At 42.3% G+C, this 17,825-nt stretch overlaps 1 protein-coding gene across 9 annotated transcripts in view; it reads right to left on the bottom strand.

The window, feature by feature from the left end:
- The window catches only part of LOC121277432 (3'-5' RNA helicase YTHDC2), a 174,098-nt gene that overhangs the window by 34,795 nt on the left and 121,478 nt on the right, over window positions 1–17,825 (bottom strand). For all 9 annotated transcript variants that reach the window (XM_041186886.1, XM_041186885.1, XM_041186890.1 and 6 more), the window contains 2 exons: window positions 9,571–9,869; window positions 4,900–5,071 (listed from right to left, as the gene is read on the bottom strand). In XM_041186886.1, the coding sequence (XP_041042820.1) occupies window positions 4,900–5,071; window positions 9,571–9,869 (471 nt within the window). The remainder of the gene's footprint in view (window positions 1–4,899; window positions 5,072–9,570; window positions 9,870–17,825) is intronic.

Raw genomic sequence — 17,825 nt, 5'->3', positions numbered from 1 at the left:
ATTGCCTCCCTAACTGCTTGTTGCATCTGCATGCTTGCTTTCAGTGATTGGTGTACAAGAACACCAAGATCCCTTTGTACATCAACATTCCCCAATCTATCACCATTTAAATAATGCTCTGTTATTCTGTTATTCCTACTGAAGTGGATAACTTCACATTTATCCATGTTATACCACATCTGTCATGTATTTGTCCACCCATTCAACTTGTCTAAATTACCTTGAAGCCCCTTAACATCCTCCTCACCACTCTCATTCCCACCAAGTTTCATGTCTTCAGCAAACATGGAAATATTACATTTGGTTCCCTCATCCAAATCATTGATATATATTGTGAATAGCTGGGGCCCAAGCACTGATAGTGCAGTACCCCACTAGTCACTGCCCACCACTCCAAAAAAGACCCATTTATTCCTACTCTCCGTTCGCTGTTGGATAACCAATTCTCAATCCATGCCAAATATATTACCCCTAATCCCACGTGCTTTAATTTTATGTGGGACTTTATCAAAAGCTTTCTGAAAATCCAAATACACCACATCCACCAGTTCACCCTTATCTATTCTGCCAGTTACGTCCTCAAAAAACTTCAGTAGCTTTGTCAAACATGACTTCCTTTCTATAAATCCATGTTGACTTTGTCTAATCCCTTTGCTTTTTCTAAATGTCCTGTCATCACATCCTTTATAATAGACCCTAGCATTTTCCCGACTACTGAGGTTAGGCTATTCCATCTGTGATTCCCTGTTTTCTCCCTCCCTCCTTTTATAAATAGTGGAGTTACATTTGCCACCTCCAATCCGTCGGGACTGTTCCAGAAGCTACAGAAGTTTGGAAGATGACAACCAACGTATCCACTATTTCTATGGCCATCTCCTTTAGTACCCTGGGATGTATATTATCAGGCCGAGAATTTATCGGCTTTCAGTCCCATTAATTTCTCCAGCACAATTTTTTAGAAATACTAATTTCTTTCAATCTCCTTCTCACGAGATCCTTGGTTCCCTAGTATTTCTGGGAAGTTAGCTGTCTCTTCTTTCGCGAAGACAGAACTAAAGTAGTTGTTTAATTGCTCTGCCACTTCCTTGTTCGGCATTATAAATTATCCCATTGCAGACAGTAAGGGACCTACATTTGTCTTCACTAATCTTTTCTCTTTTTGCATACATATAAAAGTTTTTACAGTCTACTTCTATATTCCTTGCAAGTTTACTTTCATACTCTCTTTTTCCCCCTCTTGCTCAATCTCTTGGTCCTCCTTTGCTGAATACTCAGCTGCTCCCAATCCTCAGGTTTGTTACCTTATGTAGCAACTTTATATGCCTCCTTTTTGGATCTAATGCTATCTTTAATTTCTTTTGTTAGCCATGATTGGGCCATTTTTCCTGTTGTACTTTTGTGCCAGAAAGGTACGTATAATGTATAACTGTTGCAACTGCCTGCATTCATTTCTTAAAATATTAGCCATTGCCTATCCACCGTCATGCCTTTTAATGAAGTTCCCCAATCTATTGTAGCCATGCCTTTGCAGTTTCCTTTGTTTAAATTTAGGACCCTAGTTTCGGATTGGACTACTTCACTTTCCATCCTAATGAAGAATTCTATTATATCATAGTCACTGTTCCTTAAAGGACCTTGCATAGCATGATTATTAATTAATCCCTTTTCATTGCACAACGCCAAATCCAGGATACCTGTTCCCTAGTTGGTTCTTTGAAGTACTGGTCCAAAAAACCATCTCGTACACACTCCAGGAATTCATCCGTCACAGTATTATTGCTAATTTGGTTGACCCAGTCTATATGTAGACTAAAGTTGCCCACGACTACTGTGGCACCCTTGTTATATGCATCTCTAATTTCCCGTTTAATGCCATCCTCCACCTTACCACTACTGTTTAGAGGCCTACAGACAACCCCCACCAATATTTTCTGCCCCTTGTTGCTCCTCAACTCCACCCAGACTGATTCCACATCTTGATTTTCTGAGCCAATATCTTCTCGCCCTATTGCACTGATGTCATCCTTTACCAACAACGCCACCTCCACCTCCCTTTCCTTTTGCCTGCTCCTCCCAGATATTGAATACCCTTGAATATTCAGTTTCCAGCCTTGGTCATCCTTCAGCCATGTCTCCGTAATCACAATCGTTTTGTACTCGTTTACATCTATTTGCACTGCTAATTCGTCTACCTTATTTTGAATGCTCCATGCATTCAGATATGGTGCCTTTAGTCTTGTCTTTTTAACATTTTTACACATTTTTTTGTACTATGGCCCTATTTGCTGTTTGTCCTTGTTTTCTGTGCCTTCCACTTTTGCTTTTTAAATTTTTATCTTTCATTTCCATCTTTGTTTCCCTCTTGTGTCTCCCCATTCAGGTTCCCATGTCCCTGCCACTCGAGCTTAAACCCTCTCCCACAGTGCTAGCAAATACCCCTCACTCCAAATAGCCACCCAGCTGGACGACACTGGAAAAGCACTGGGGTAGGATGTGTCAAAGGCTGCAGGTTGAGGAGAATGAGGGAAAGTTTACCTTTGTCACATATGATGCCATTTTTGACTTTGATAAGAGCTGTTTTGGTCCTGTGGCTGTGGGATTCAAATATGGAGCTCCAAGAAAGATGTGAATGATTTGGGAGGTGACAAGTACAAGAAAGAAGAAAGAGAAGTTGGACATGGGACAGTAGTTTGGAAGAATGGTGGAACCAAGGGTTGGTTTTCTTTTTAAAGACAGGGATGATGATAGCAGGTTTAACAGGAGAAGGGGACAACACCTGAAGAGAGAGAACATTCCATGTGCCTAAGTGGCAGGGCCATAAGACATAATCTCCACAAAAAATGCAATCTAACCTACTCCTTAGTGATTTGGCAGCAGGTTTAAAGCCAGATGGATCCTGATGGTTCTTCATCATTCCACATGGCCAACAAAGATTGAAGACTCCATGAGAGTCAGAAATGTGAACGTTAATACTGGGAATCAAGTTCAAGCCTACTATTTAGAAATCGGGCTCTTCAGCAAAGTGAGAAATGTTTTATCAGAAACTTAGATCTCTGATCTTCAATTAATGAAATGATGTATCAACATCAAGAGGTTTTTCTGTTTGTGGGACCTTATTTCAGAAAAAAATTGACTGCCATTTCTTGTACATTGCTATGACAACAGGGGGAGATTTACTTACTTTACCCATAGGCAGCAGGTCGATCAGAAGGTCATGGGGACCCGCAGTTGGGGATTTTGCCTCATGCTGTGGAGTTTCAACCCCTCAGCGTGTGCATGAAATCACCGATTGGTTTTCTGCCCAGATGTCGGCCTGACTGACAAACTGGATTCCAGCTAAGTGGGGGAGCCAGAGAAGGTTGCAGGAACAGGTAAGTCCAAGCTGAAGGGTGGGGAAAGTCAATCAGAGGGAATGGTCAATTGGGTGTGGGATGGAGGGGTTGATTGGAGGCCCTAACTTTATGCACTTTTATAGGTATTTATTTACAGATTACAATCAAGCACCCTCTAACTCAACGGCATTGTTTAAGTCAGCGTTTATAGGGGCACAAGGGAACCCCAGTTAATGCTCACTGCCTGCCTACAGTTAAAAACAATTAATATACAATTAACAAGGAGGGACAACGAGGCCTCGGGGGAAATTGGGGGCCTAGTGGTGGCGGGTGAGGTTGGAAATCCTGTAACGGAACTAGAAGCCTTAGGGAGGGCCTGGGAATGGGACACTGCCCAATCTCAAGTTTGTCAGGCAGACACCTGAATAGAAGAGGCAGGTATAAAGGCACTCATCTCCTGAATTCACCAAGTCCTAGCCTTGATGAAGCTGCCAGTCAACAGCAGTGAAATTTTAAACGTAGAATGACAATTAAAAGTTAAAATGAAACGATATCTTGACAAAAGTCTTGAAGATTATCAAGGATTATAAAGTGAGCAAATGATTAATTACTTAAACAATGTTGAGACAATGGAAGGACACAGATTTAAGATATTTATAAAAATAATTAAAGGGGAGGACTATAAAAAAAATTTATTTTAATAAGAAATTCATTGAAAGAGATAAATGTTAAATCATAAAGGGAGCAAAGTTTGCAATAAAAAAATACCAGCACTGACACGATGGAGTGAATTTTCCCTACTTTGAAAATATTTGGGACAATTTCTGGGTCCCATCTCTGCTCACTGCCACAGTGCATTCATCCTCTTAACTTTACAGGAGGTGGCCAATTAGCAGGATGCCTCCACATTTGCCATCCAATTAGGGATGGTGGGCAGCCAAGGGACATGGGAGAGCCTGAGTACCCGAAGTGAAGGGCTGCTGGCAGGGCTCTGAAGGTTGTGTGATGCTGAACTGCATAGAGCAGGATAGGGCAACACGAGGTGGAGGTGCGATATTGAAGGTGGGGCTGGCAACCAACCCCTCATGCCCAGCACTATCTGCTGGATCTGTCTACAGGTGAAACACAGACTTGCGAGCCTTCCTAGGTGGATGGCCTGAGGTTTGCCATTTTGGACCTTCAAAGTGAACGTTGCATATGCACCTTATGGCTCCAATTTCTCACTGTACTCTTGACTCCTGAGTGGGAGAGAAGTAAAGCCATGCACCACCAGGAAAATTCAAATCCCTTCTAAAAATGGTCACTAATTGGCTCATTAACACTTCCATTGGCTTCCTATTTCGGTTGCAGGGCAAGTAGCAGTCATTTTCTTGAATCTGCCTCCAGAGAAATTGTGAGAAAAACCTTACAGGGGCATCCCAATGCCTTTTCCCCTAAATTTCCTGGTACCCTGCCTTCAAAGCCACCTCCATGCAGCTGGGAACATTCTGCCCGATATGTTGTATAGCTTATTTCTGCACCACCACATTCAATGATTCTGGGAGAGCATTTCAAAAGACATACTTACTTTGCCTGAAGGTGGTGGAGATGGGCTGGCACAGGGGCTGGGATAGTTGCTGCTGTCTGTCGATTTTACAGATGACTGATCTGACCGGTCATCAGAACTCCTCTTAGGATGGAGGAAGCCCCTCTCCTTGTACCTTTGCTGCTGCTGCTGCTGCTGCGACTTTAACTGAACCCTATAAAAAGAAAAATGCTGGTTTATACCATTAAAGGCAGGGTAAAGGAGTACAAGTGGAAAGCTCTTTGAGAGACACAACCCAATAGTAATGGGCCAATGATCTACCCCTGTGCCGCAAAATTCTAACACCATCGTCTTTCGAGGCAACATTCATTTATTTTTTATATTTTATAGCTCAGTTACCATCACCTTACATTCATACATTGACATCATGGTGGTTAGTGCTTTTCATTTTTTATAAATTCATTCATGGGGTGTGGGCATCTCTGACTGGGCCAGCATTTATTGCCCATCCCTAATGGCCCTTGAGAAGGTAGTGGTGAGCTGCCTTCTTGAACCGCTGCTGTCCATGTGGTGTAGGTACACCCAACGTGCTGTTAGGGGAGGGAGTACCAGGATTTTGACCCAGTGACAGTGAAGGAACGGTGATACATTTCCAAGTCAGAATGATGAGTGGCTTGGAAGGGAACTTCCAGGCAGCATGTTCCCATGTAACTGCTGCCCATATCCTTCTGGTAGTGATCATGGGTTTGGAATGTGGTTCATCTAAACCAGCACAGGGATAGTAATACAAAAGCAAAATATTGCAGATGCTGGAAATCAGATATAAAAACAGAAATTGCTTTTCAAAATTTCTTTCATTGGATGTGAGTGTCGCCAATGGCCAGCATTTATGTCCCATCCTTAACTGTCCTTGAACTGAGCAGCTTGCTAAGCCATTTCAGAGGGCAGTTAAGAATCAACCACATGGGTGGGTCTGGTTCACATGTAGGCCTGACCAGATAAAGATGGCAGATTTCTTTACGACAATCAACGATAGTTTAACTGTCACCATTACATTCCAGATTTGTAATTGAATTTAAATTCCACCAGTTGCATAGGTGGGATCTGAACCAATGCCCCCAGAGTTTTAGTCTCTGGATTACTAGTCCAGTAACATTACCACCATGCCACTGCCTCCCCTTAATGCTAAATGCTGGAAATATTCAGCAGGTCAGGAAGCATCTGTGCAGAGAGAAACAGAGTTAATGTATCAGGTTGATGATTTTTCACCACAGATAGTAAGCTATCCATTTAACAAACACCAATTCCAACTTAAAAAAATCTTTCCTGTAAGAGGTAAATTCTGTTGCATTCTGAGGTTTTGAATAGTAGATTTCGACACACTCACATCCCTAGAAATACCATCATAAAAATAAATATATTTGTATTCAAGGTGCAGCCCCTACAGATCAGTGTGCTACCAGCCCAATATCTAGGTAAAGGTATCATGATCTGGAGTATAACAGAGAACCCTTACCACTGTATTCTGACTTGCTAGAAAATATGTGACGCCATATGAACTCATTCAGTAGGTGGACAAAAATACATTATTATTGCCCAGGCAATAAATCAAATTTAATTACAATCTTCACAATTCTCCTTTGCTTTTTCCCAACATAAAACTGATCTTTTAAACAGGTTTGCTCACTTTTTCCATGGTAAACTGCTTCACAAAGCCATTGATTTAGTACAGATTCTGCCATCTGCAAATTAATCATTGATTTGAGTGTAAGTAGCCAAATAAGCAAAAGAAATTGGAAACACTTGGCCACAGAACCTTTTGTCAAGAGAAATATAAAGTCACTGGTTCTCTCTTCCTGAGGCACAACACACATCTTCACCACAATGCAGCTGTCAATAAAGACTACCAACACAAGAACCCAAGAACATGAATCACATTGGATATCTGAAAATGATTGGATGGCTTGATTCAGTGATATGCCAAATACTTGGATTGACATGTTAGATGGTGAGACAAAAAGAAAGCCTTTTAGTATACATTAAATTATCAGATTCTTTTCTTGCTGAATGCAGTATATGCAGGGTTAAGATCACGGCTTCTGCAAATTATACAGGTAAACATTACAATCTAGCTAATTTTCACCCCTCAGATCAAACTGAAGCCATGTGTGACTTAAATGTCATCGTATGTGGATAGAAACTCATCTTACTTAATAATGTTAATATGTTTAAATGGTCAATCTGTTCAACTCTAAACCATAGGAAGTTTAGATTTGGAGCACATCACTCAGACTTTCTTACTGTACTGCAGACCCTCTTAAAGACCACCAGTTAGCTCAAACTCAGCAGTGGAATTTTGGAGGCACACTCTATGAGCGTTTTGGCGGGGACGGGGCCGTAAAACGCGGCAGGGTGGGCCGTTATAAATCACATTGACGACAGCGGGAAAGTAAAATCCTGCTGTCGCAAAATTCTTCCCTATGCTTCCAGAGATCCCAGAAAAAGTGGCAACACATGCTACACTATTAAAGCAGGAAAACAAACATCGACGCGAGGACACATGTGGAATAGGGAAATAGTTCTATTACTCCTTGATGTAACTCTTTGCCTGACCCTGTATTAGCCTTGTAGTTTCCCTTTCCCTTTCCTCTCCTGCACCAAAGGCTGCAGCTGAAAGTTGAGTCTGCATGGGTTCCTCTTGACTAAACTAATTGGATTTTTTAAAGAGGCATCTGGGGGAGTGTCTATGGATGCTTCCATATGGACTTTCAGAAGGCATTTGATGAGATGCCACACAAGAGATGAGCACAGAGAATGCGCCGAATTGTAGGTAACCTTGTGACATGGGTCAGTATTTGGCCATTTGGCAGGAAGTAGTGTTAAAGGATTCACATTCTTTGTTTGGCATGATGTGAGAAGTGATATTTCCACAGTGATCTGTACTTGGACAGCAACTTTTCACCATATGTATTAATGACTTAGATGAAGAAAAAGAAAGCAAGAAAGGAAGAAACTAAGACCTTGCATTTATACAGCACCTTTCATGGCCTTGTGACATGCTAACATGTATTTTTTCAAGTGTAGTCACTACTGTAACATAGGAAACGCAGCAGCCAAATTGTGCAAAGCAAGGTCCCACAAATAGCACTGAGATAATATCCAGATAATCAGTTTTAGTGATGTTGGATGAAAGATAAGTATCGGCCAGGAGAAGAATTCCCCTGCCGTTTTATGAAATAGTCTCGTCAGATATTTTACATCTACATGAGAGGGACACATGGCCTCCTTTAACATCTTATCAGAAAGGTTTGCGCCACCATGAGAATGAAACTGGGGCTTAATGAAGAGATATGGAACAATAATCAGTAAATGGCATTGAGGTACAGACCATCCATGATCTAATCAAATGGCCGAACAGGCTCGAGGGGCTGCGAGGCCTAATCCTGGTCCTATGTTAACAGCAAATGTATGCAGCATATAGCTTATGCAAATGATTTTGTCTATTTAATTACATCTGTAGAGAAAAACCTCATTTGATCTGTCCAAAAAAGAGCAACTGGCTGATGTTAATATCCAGGACAGGAAGGGTTCCCCATAGACACACAGTTAATTAGTTGGTAGCTACGTTTTAAGGTAATATATAACTTAAAATCCATAAATTGGGCAGTCTAAATCAACTGATGTTTGTCGGCAGTGCATGTAAAATTACACTTAAATCTGGTTCCTTTAATGAATCCTTGCTGAGAATTAACATCACTGCCTCACTAGTCAGGTACAAGAGGAGGAGTCTGGTCATCCACCTTCCCTTCTTTTTAAAATCTGAATTTCCATGTGTTCAAAATAGCGGAAAAGATCAGGTATGCGAAACTTCCATGCACGTTGCTGTAAGGTTTGTGAATATTTGACATGATTAAAGAATCTTCTCAACCAGGTCACAGTCAACTAAAATAAGGCTAAAGAAGAAGTGGGTTCCATTCTACTGACACATTTTATGGGCGCTTCTATGTTTTATTTGTTTTACAGAAACAGAACTTTTAAAACTTTAGCAAAATACACCAAAGCCAATTCCCATGTTATATCAAAGGAATCTTTAACAATCGCAACCAAGTTAAAATGTTGCATTTTACCACCATGACAAATAACAGCAGGATAGCTGTATTGGCCATTGCTTGTGCCACAAATGATTCACTGTTCTGTTTGCTTCAGTGAATTATAATTAGAAATGCAGGAAAATACAGAGGAAGTTATCACTGGTGAGATTGGCACATAAGATTTTTAAACTTACAACATGCATCACCGACCTTACTGTTGCAGGTAAATCTGGGCCCTTAGCTTGAAAAGGAACAGTGTCTTTCAGAAAGATGATGTAATGGATTATTTAATTACTGTTATTAAGAAGTGCATTCACAAGGGTTCAAAATTCCACTAACAGCTGGTGATTTATTTTCATTTATGTCACTGTTCTTCCTTCATTTGTTCTATTAAACGTGCTAGGTACACAAAGATCATTACATATTCTAGAGATCACCCTAGTAATTTAATGCAATGATCCAGAGGTCATCAGACAATACATGACATAGGATATAGTGTTATTCCATGTAAATTTTGTTTTAGTAACACCTAAGATTAGATGTTAAAAGTATAGCTTCTTCACATTTGGAGATATTTTGCAAATCAATTACTGTTCAATTTGTAGTATTATTGTAGCTCTACCTTTCCCTATATTCCGTACTGGAAGAATCATCTGAAAACTCTGTTTCTGCCGAGCTCTTCCTACTGTTCGACCTCCAAGATGAGGAGACTGGAAGCTCTTCCGAAGACATAGGCCTCGGTCTTTGTCCAATTCCAGAAGGTTGTTGTAGCCCTGCTGCTTGCTCCTCACTGCTAAGGACTCCAATGATTGCTCTGATGGTTGCTTCATCTACCTGAGTCCAAGGTTTTGATGGAGCGCGCATACGTCTCAGGAACAGACTATGCCATTTCTGTCGCAACTGTAAGATAAGACTAGCTGCCTGTAACGAGGCAGGTTATGAAAATTTATTAGTAAAGAAGAAAACAAGCAGGCACAAATTAATGAACTTGCATTTTTATAGATCTTCGTTATGTCCTCAGATCATTCAAAGCACTTTACAACCAATGTGTTACTTATGTAGGCATAAATGACAGCTAACAGCAAATGAATGAATGGCCAATTATTCTGTCCTAATGGTCTTGTCAAAGATGAAATCGGGAAAACTTGTTGGGTGGGCATCTCCGATAAACCTAGGATTGAGTCGTTTAATTGTTATCTTAATAATTAAAATTCTAGTTTTTTCTAACACTTATTTATTACAATAATTTATGAAAAATGTAATTCTATACTTTAATCTGAGAAAGAGGATTAGGTTCTGTGACAAACATCTAGTTCACGGTTCATGCTAATGTTTTAGAGGTAATGTTTAGTTTTTTTTTATTCATTCACGGGATGTGGGCTTCGTTGGCTGGACCAGCATTTATTGCCCATCCCTAACTGTCCTTGAGAAGGTGGTGGTGAGCTACAAGTTCTGAAAAGATTATTGTTGTGAAGTTAAGGTAATTAAAATGATGGGCATTAGAGATTGCCAGAGCACCTAAAAGAAAATATCAGTTCAGAAAGTTATCGCAGTATGTTTAATAGAGTCAGGATAGAAGAGCTAGAGCCATAAAACAGCAGGTGGGCTTAGTTAGCTGGAGAAATGGAGAAGTGATGTCTACACTGCCTGCAAAGAAGTTCAAAAACAAAAGCAAAATACTGCGGATGCTGGAAATCTGAAACAAACACAGAAAATGCTTCACCTGAAAGGAGTGTTTGTTCCCTTGGACGCTGAGGAGGGAGGAGGTATAAGGACAGGTGTTGCACCTTCTGCAATTGCATGGGAAGGTGCCGTGGGAGGGGGATGAGGTGTTGGGGGTGGTGGAGGAATGGACCAGGGTGTCCCGAAGGGAATGGTTCCTACAGAATGCTGACAGAGTAGGATGAGGGGGAAGATATGTTTGGCGGTGGCATCATGTGAGAGTTGGGTGAAATGGCAGAGGGTCTCTCTGCACAGATGCTGTCAGACCTGCTGAGTTCTTCAAACATTTTCTGTGCTTGTCTCAGTCCAGAGAGATGTTTTGTTTTGGGAGTTAGAGCTAAATTAGTTTAAATCCTGAAATGCTACATCATCCTAGAGATGGATGGAGCTTCAGAAGGTTCTCCGGTTGCAATTCGTCAGTGTGTTTGCTGGGAGAGGGTGTTGGATGCAACTCGGACCTCATGTGGTTTGCAGCTCACAGAGAAGTCCTGGGAGCTGTTAGCAGGCTCAAGGCAATTAGGACTCAGGAGTCCTGGAGTGCTGGGCATCCATGTGGTGCTGTGGGCCATCAGCAGCAGCAGCAGCAGAATTGTACTCAGCCACAATCAGTAACTTCATGGCACAGCATAACCCCCACTCCACCATTACCACCAAGCCAGGGGATCAAACACGGTTCAATGAAGAGTGCAGGAGGGCATGTCAGAAGCAGTACCAGGCACATGTAAAAATGAGGTGTCAACCTGGTGAAGCTACAACACAGGACTACTTGCATGCCAAACAACAAGCGATAGACAGAGCTAAGCAATTCCACACCTAACAGATCAGATCTAAGCTCTGCAGTCCTGCCACATCATAGAAACATAGAAAATTAGGAGGAGTAGGCCATTCGGCCCTTCAAGCCTGCTCCGCCATTCATTATGATCATGGCTGATCATCCAACTCAATAGCCTGCTCCCGCTTTCTCCCCATATCCTATGATCCCTTTCGCCCCAAGAGCTACATCTAACTCCTTCTTCAAAACATACAATGTTTTGGTCTCAACTACTTTCTGTGGTAGCAAATTCCACGGGCTCACCACTCTCTGGGTGAAGAAATTTCTCCTCATCTCAGTCCTAAATGGTCTACCCCATATCCTCAGACTGTGGCCCCTGGTTTTGGACTCCCCCACCATCGGGAACATCCTTCCTGCATCTACCCTGTCTAGTCTTGTTAGAATTGTATAGATTTCTATAAGATCCCCTCCCATTCTTCTGAACTCCAGCAAATATAATCCTAACCAACTCAATCTCTCTTCATATGTCAGTCCTGCCATCCCAGGAACCAGTCGGGTAAACCTTTGCTGCACTCCCTCTATAGCAAGAACATCCTTCCTCAGATAAGGAGACGAAAACTGCACACAATATTCCAACTATGGTCTCACCAAGGCCCTGTACATCCCTGCTCCTTTCCTTGAATCCTCTGGCTCTGAAGGCCAACATACCTTTTGCCTTCTTTACCGCCTGCTGCACCTGCATGCTTACCTTCAATGACAGGTATACAAGGACACCCAGGTCTCGTTGCACATTCCCCTCTCTCAATTTATAGCTATTCAGATAATAATCTGCCTTCCTGCTTTTGCTACAAAAGTGGATAACCTCACATTTATCCACATTATACTGCATCTGCCATGCATTTACTCACTCACTCAGCTTGTCCAAATCACACTGAAGCACCTCTGCATCCTCCTCACAGCTCACCCTCCCTTTGGAGATATTACATCTAAATCATTAACATATATTGTGAATAACTGGGGTCTCAGTATCGATCCTTGTGGTACCCCTGTGGTCACTGCCTGCCATTCGGAAAATGACCCGTTTATTCCAACTCTAGTTTCCTGCCTGCCAACCAGTTTTCTGTCCATCTCAATACACTACCCCCAGTCCCATGTGCTTTAATTTTACACACTAATCTCTTATGTGGGACTTTGTCGAAAGCCTTCTGAAAGTCCAAATAAACTACATAAACTGGCTCCCCTTCATCAACTCAACTAGTTACATTCTCGAAAAATTCCAGTAGATTTGTCAATCATAAATTCCCTTTCGTAAATCCATGCTGACTCTGTCCGATTCTGCCACCGTTTTCCAAGTGCTCAGCTATTAAATCTTTTATAATGGACTCTAGAATTTTCCCCACTACTGATGTCAGGCTGATTGGTCTATAATTCTGTTTTCTCTCTAATTCCCTTTTTAAATAGCGGGGCTACATTAGCTACCCTCCAATCTGTAGGAACTGTGCCAGAGTCTATAGAATCTCAGAAGATGACCACCAGTACATTCAGTATTTCTAGGGCCACTTCCTTAAGTACTCTGGGATGTAGATTATCAGGCCCCGGGGATTTATCGGCCATCAATTTCCCCAATACCATTTCCCTACTAATACTGATTTCTTTCAGTTCCTCCCTCTCACATACATGTTGGTATCCCCAACATTTCTGGTATGTTATTTGTGTCCTCCTTTGTGAAGACAGAACCAAAGTGTGTATTTAGTTGGTCAGCCATTTCTTTGTTCCCCATTATAAATTCCCCTGTTTCTGACTGTAAGGGACCTACATTTGTCTTCACCAATCTTTATCTCTTTACATACCTATAGAAACTTTTACAGTCAGTTTTTATGTTCCCCGAAAACTTACTCTTATACTCTATTTTCCCCTTCTTAATCAATCCCTTGGTCCTTCTTTGCTGAATTCTAAAGTGCTCCCAATCCTCAGGTCTGTTGTTTTTTCTAGCCAATTTGTATGCCTTTTCTTTGGATCTAATGTCCTTTGTAAGCCATGGTTTGGTCACCTTTCCTATTTTACTTTGCACCAGACAGGAATAAACAATTGTTGCAGTTCACCCATGCACCCTTTGAACGTTTGCCATTGCCTATCCACCATCATCCTTTTAAGTACATTTCCCATTCTATCATAGCCAACTCACATCTCTTACCATCGTAGTTTCCTTTATTAAGATTCAGGACCCTAGTCTCAGAATCAACTACGTCACTCTCCATCTTGATGAAGAATTCTATCATATTATGATCGCTCATCCCCAAGGGGCCTCACACAACTAGATTGCCAATTATTCCTTTCTCATTACACAATACCTAGTCGAGGATGGCCTGTTCTCTAGTTGGTTCCTTAACGTATTGGTCCAGAAAACCATCCCGTATACACTCCAGGAATTCCTCCTCTATGGTATTGTTACTAATTTGATTTGCCCAATCCATATGCAGATTAAAGTCACCCATAATTACAGATGTTCCTTTATTACATGCGTCTCCAATTTCCTGTTTAATGCCATTCCCAACATCACCACTACAGTGTGGGGTTCTATATACAACCCCCACTAACGTTTTTTGCCCCTTACTGTTTCTCAGCTCTTCCCATACAGAGTCCACATCGTCGGAGCTAATATCTTTCCTCACTATTGCGTAAATTTCCTCTTTAACCACCAATGCAACTCCACAGCCTTTTCCTTTTTGTCTATCCTTCCTAAATATTGAATACCCCTGGATGTTCAGTTCCCATCCCTGGTCACCCTGCAGCCATGTCTCCATAATCCTGACTATATCATAACTGTTTACATCTATTTGTGTGGTTAATTCATCCACTTTATTGCGAATGTCCCTCGCGTTAAGGCACAAAGCTTTAAGGCTTGTCTTTATAATATTACTTGTCACGTTCCCACTATTTTTCATTGAGGCCCTGTGTGATTCTTGCCCTCGATTTCTCTGCCTATCACTTTTCTTATTCCCCTTTGTCTTTTGTTCTCGTCCTTGATTCCCCTTTCTGACTCCTCACATAGGTTTCCATCCCCCTGCCATTTTAGTTTAAACCCTTCCCAACCACTCTAGCAAATGTTCCCCCGAGGACATCAGTCCCAGTCCTGCCCAGGTGTAACCCGTCCAGTTTGTACGGGTCCCACCTCCCCCAGAACCGATCCCAATGTCCCAGGAATCTGAAACCCTCCCCCTCACACCATCTCTTCAGCCACGTATTCATCCATTATATCCTGCTATTTCTACTCTGACTAGCACGTGGCAGTGGTAGTAATCCTGAGATCACTATCTTTGAGGTCCTTCTTTTCAACTTACTTCCTAACTCCCTATATTCTGCTTTTAGAGCCTCATCCTTTTTTTTTTTTACCTATGTTGTTTGTACCAATATGTACCACTGCCACTGGCTGTTCACCCACCCCCTTCAGAATGTCCTGTAGCCGCTCTGAGACATCCTTGACCCTAGCACCAGGGAGGCAACATACCATCCTGGTGTCTCATTTGAGGCCAAAGAAATGCCTATCTATTCCCCTTACAATTGAATCCCCTATAACTGTTGCATTCCCACACTTCCTACTCCTCCCCAGGAGGAGTGTGGGAATGCAATAGTTACACCCAGTCATGAATGGTGGTGGATAATTAAGCAACTCGCTAGAGGGGGTGGTGCCACAAATATCCCCATCCTCAATGATGAAAGAGCCCAGAACATCAGTACAAAAGATAAGGCTGAAGCATTTGCAACAATCTTCAGCCAGCAGTGCCAAGTGGGTGATCCATCTTGGCCTCTTTCGGAGGTCCCATGCATTACAGATGCCAGTCTCCAACCAATTCAATTCACTCCATGTGATATCAAGAAACGGCTGAAGGCACTGGATAATGTACCCTTACATTATTCTGACTTGTGCTCCAGAACTTGCCATGGCCCTAGCCAAGCTGTTCTTCTACAGCTGCAAAGCTGACATCTTCCTCAGCAATGTGGGTAATTGTCTAGGCATGTCCTGTCCACAAAAAGGAGGGCAAATCCAACCTGGCCAATTACTGGCTACATTCAATCAGTAGTAAAGCGGCACTTGCTAACAATGACCTGCTCACTGATGCTCAGTTTGGGTTCTGCCAGAGTCACTCGTCTCCTGACTTCATTACAGCCTTTTCTCAAACATGGGCAAAAGAGCTGAACTCCAGAGGTGAGGTGAGAGTGGCTGCCCTCACATCAAGGCAGTATTTGATCAAGAAGCCCTAGCAAAACTGGAGTCAATGGGAATCAGAGGGAAGCCTCTTCAGTGGTTAGAGTTATACTTAGCACAAAAGAAGATGGTTGTGGTTGTTGGACATCAATCATCTCAGTTCCAGGACATCACTACAGGAATTCATCAGGGTATGTCCTCAGCCCAACCAGCTTCAGCTCCTTCAATGACCTTCCCCCCTTCATAAGTTCAGAAGTGGGGATGTTCACTGACGATTGCACAACGTTCAGCACCATTCGCGACTCCTCAGATACTAAAACAGTCTATGTCTAAACGCAGCAAGAACTGGACAATATCCAGGCTTGGGCTGACAAGTGGCGAGTAACATTCACGCCACACAGGTGCCAGGCAATGACCATCTCCAACAAGACGAATTTAACCATCTTCCCTTGACATTCAATGGCATTACCATTGCTGAATCCCTCACTATCAACATCCTGGCGGGGTTACGATTGACCAGAAACTGAACTGAAGTAATCATATAAATACATGAGCCATGAACTAGATATTCACAACAAGATGTTTCTCAAGAAATCTAATTAAAGGCATAGTTGTTACTTTGTCTGTTGTGTGTTTTGTACAGTAGATGGTGTCACCAATGACAGTAGCGATAGTGAAATGAAAGATAAATCAACTTCTAAGATGGCAACATTGAAGCTAGAAGAATGGCTGAATTTTAGAATTGACCCTGAAGTAAGCAATGTTTGAATTGGCTACAAGAACAGGTCAGAGGCTAGGGGCAGGAGTTTGACCTTGGCATGCGGGCGTGGTCGGCGGTCTTGCCAGGTCAAACCAGCTGTGTAGTATGTCAAATCCTCTTCATAGCTGTTGACATCAAGTTAAATCCGTCCATAACAGAGTTCATGCACGCAGGAAGGCCCTTGAGCAATTTTTCTAGAATTAAAACTAACATTAGATTATGCAGGAACCTTGAATTGACTGGCACTTCAGTCAAGATGCTGTTCAGTCACAACAAGCTTCAGATCATCCATACAATCTCCAATGGTACTTCTTGCACATGTACATCAATCATGTCATTAAATTGACATGATCTAAATGTATGCTTGGATCAGTAAATACATGTTTCGCAGCCAGATACCATGTGCCAGCAGTGTAAGGCTGGTCAAAACATGACTGGGGAGCGGGGTGGGGTGAGTTGGGTTGGAGATGGGACACCATCTTCATCCTTGCCAGAAGTGGTTTTGAGTAATTGTTCAACATCATGAAGCACCAAAAGTTCCAGTTGACAAAGATGTTTCACAGCCAAGCTGGAAAAAAACTGCCAGATAAACAGCATGATCACATGGTACAATACAAAATATGTCTTTGACCATTACCCCTGAATCCCCATGCTCCGTGTAAATGCAGAGCCAGGGATGAACCTGAATCTGAAGGAACACAGATAAATCTGCCTCATTTAGCAACATGACAGCTGTTATATAAATGCAGCTTTCAACTGTTTAATTCTTGATTTGAAATACAGCTCCAATTCTGCCACCTGATGATTGGAGCAGGGTTCAAAATACAAAGGGGTGGCAGGCAAATTCACCCTCGAAAGCCCCAAAGGGGCCCTTGAAAAATCAAAGATGGAAATGAAAAATGAGAGAAAAATCATCCCTGTACGTATTATTTTGTATTTTGGTTCCTCTGTTGTCGAAAAGGGGCTGCACACTTGAAAGCGCAAGTATCCCTGGGAGCAGGAAAATAATGTGCAGTTCTGTTTGGAAGATTAGTGAGCATAGGGGAGACAGAATCTGTGAGGAGCTGCTCTTGCAATCTCAGGTTCTGTCTCTCCCATGCTGGTGGCTCCAGCTCCTCCAACCACAGGTTCCCACCCTCCAGCTTTTGCTGCTCTGCCAGAGACAGAATCTACAATTGGGAGAGCAGCAAGGTCAAGAGGGAGGGAACTTGTGATCGTAGGACCTGGAGCTGTTATTCTGGTCAGTCCTGCTGCTGCCATGCAGAAGATTTTCAGGTGTACTGAAGGGGGTTGGGTGGGGAAGCCCAGTAAAGAGACTAGAAGCAGGGCTTGAGGAGCCGCCACTCAGCTTTGCACCATCCTGGACCTGGCTGTCATTCACACAGGGCTCTTAGCTGATCTTTCACCTTTTCGAAG

Source organism: Carcharodon carcharias, chromosome 4 (genome assembly GCF_017639515.1).
Source record: "Carcharodon carcharias isolate sCarCar2 chromosome 4, sCarCar2.pri, whole genome shotgun sequence".
Taxonomy (NCBI): domain Eukaryota; kingdom Metazoa; phylum Chordata; class Chondrichthyes; order Lamniformes; family Lamnidae; genus Carcharodon; species Carcharodon carcharias.
This window is presented reverse-complemented; position numbering and strand designations above follow the sequence as displayed.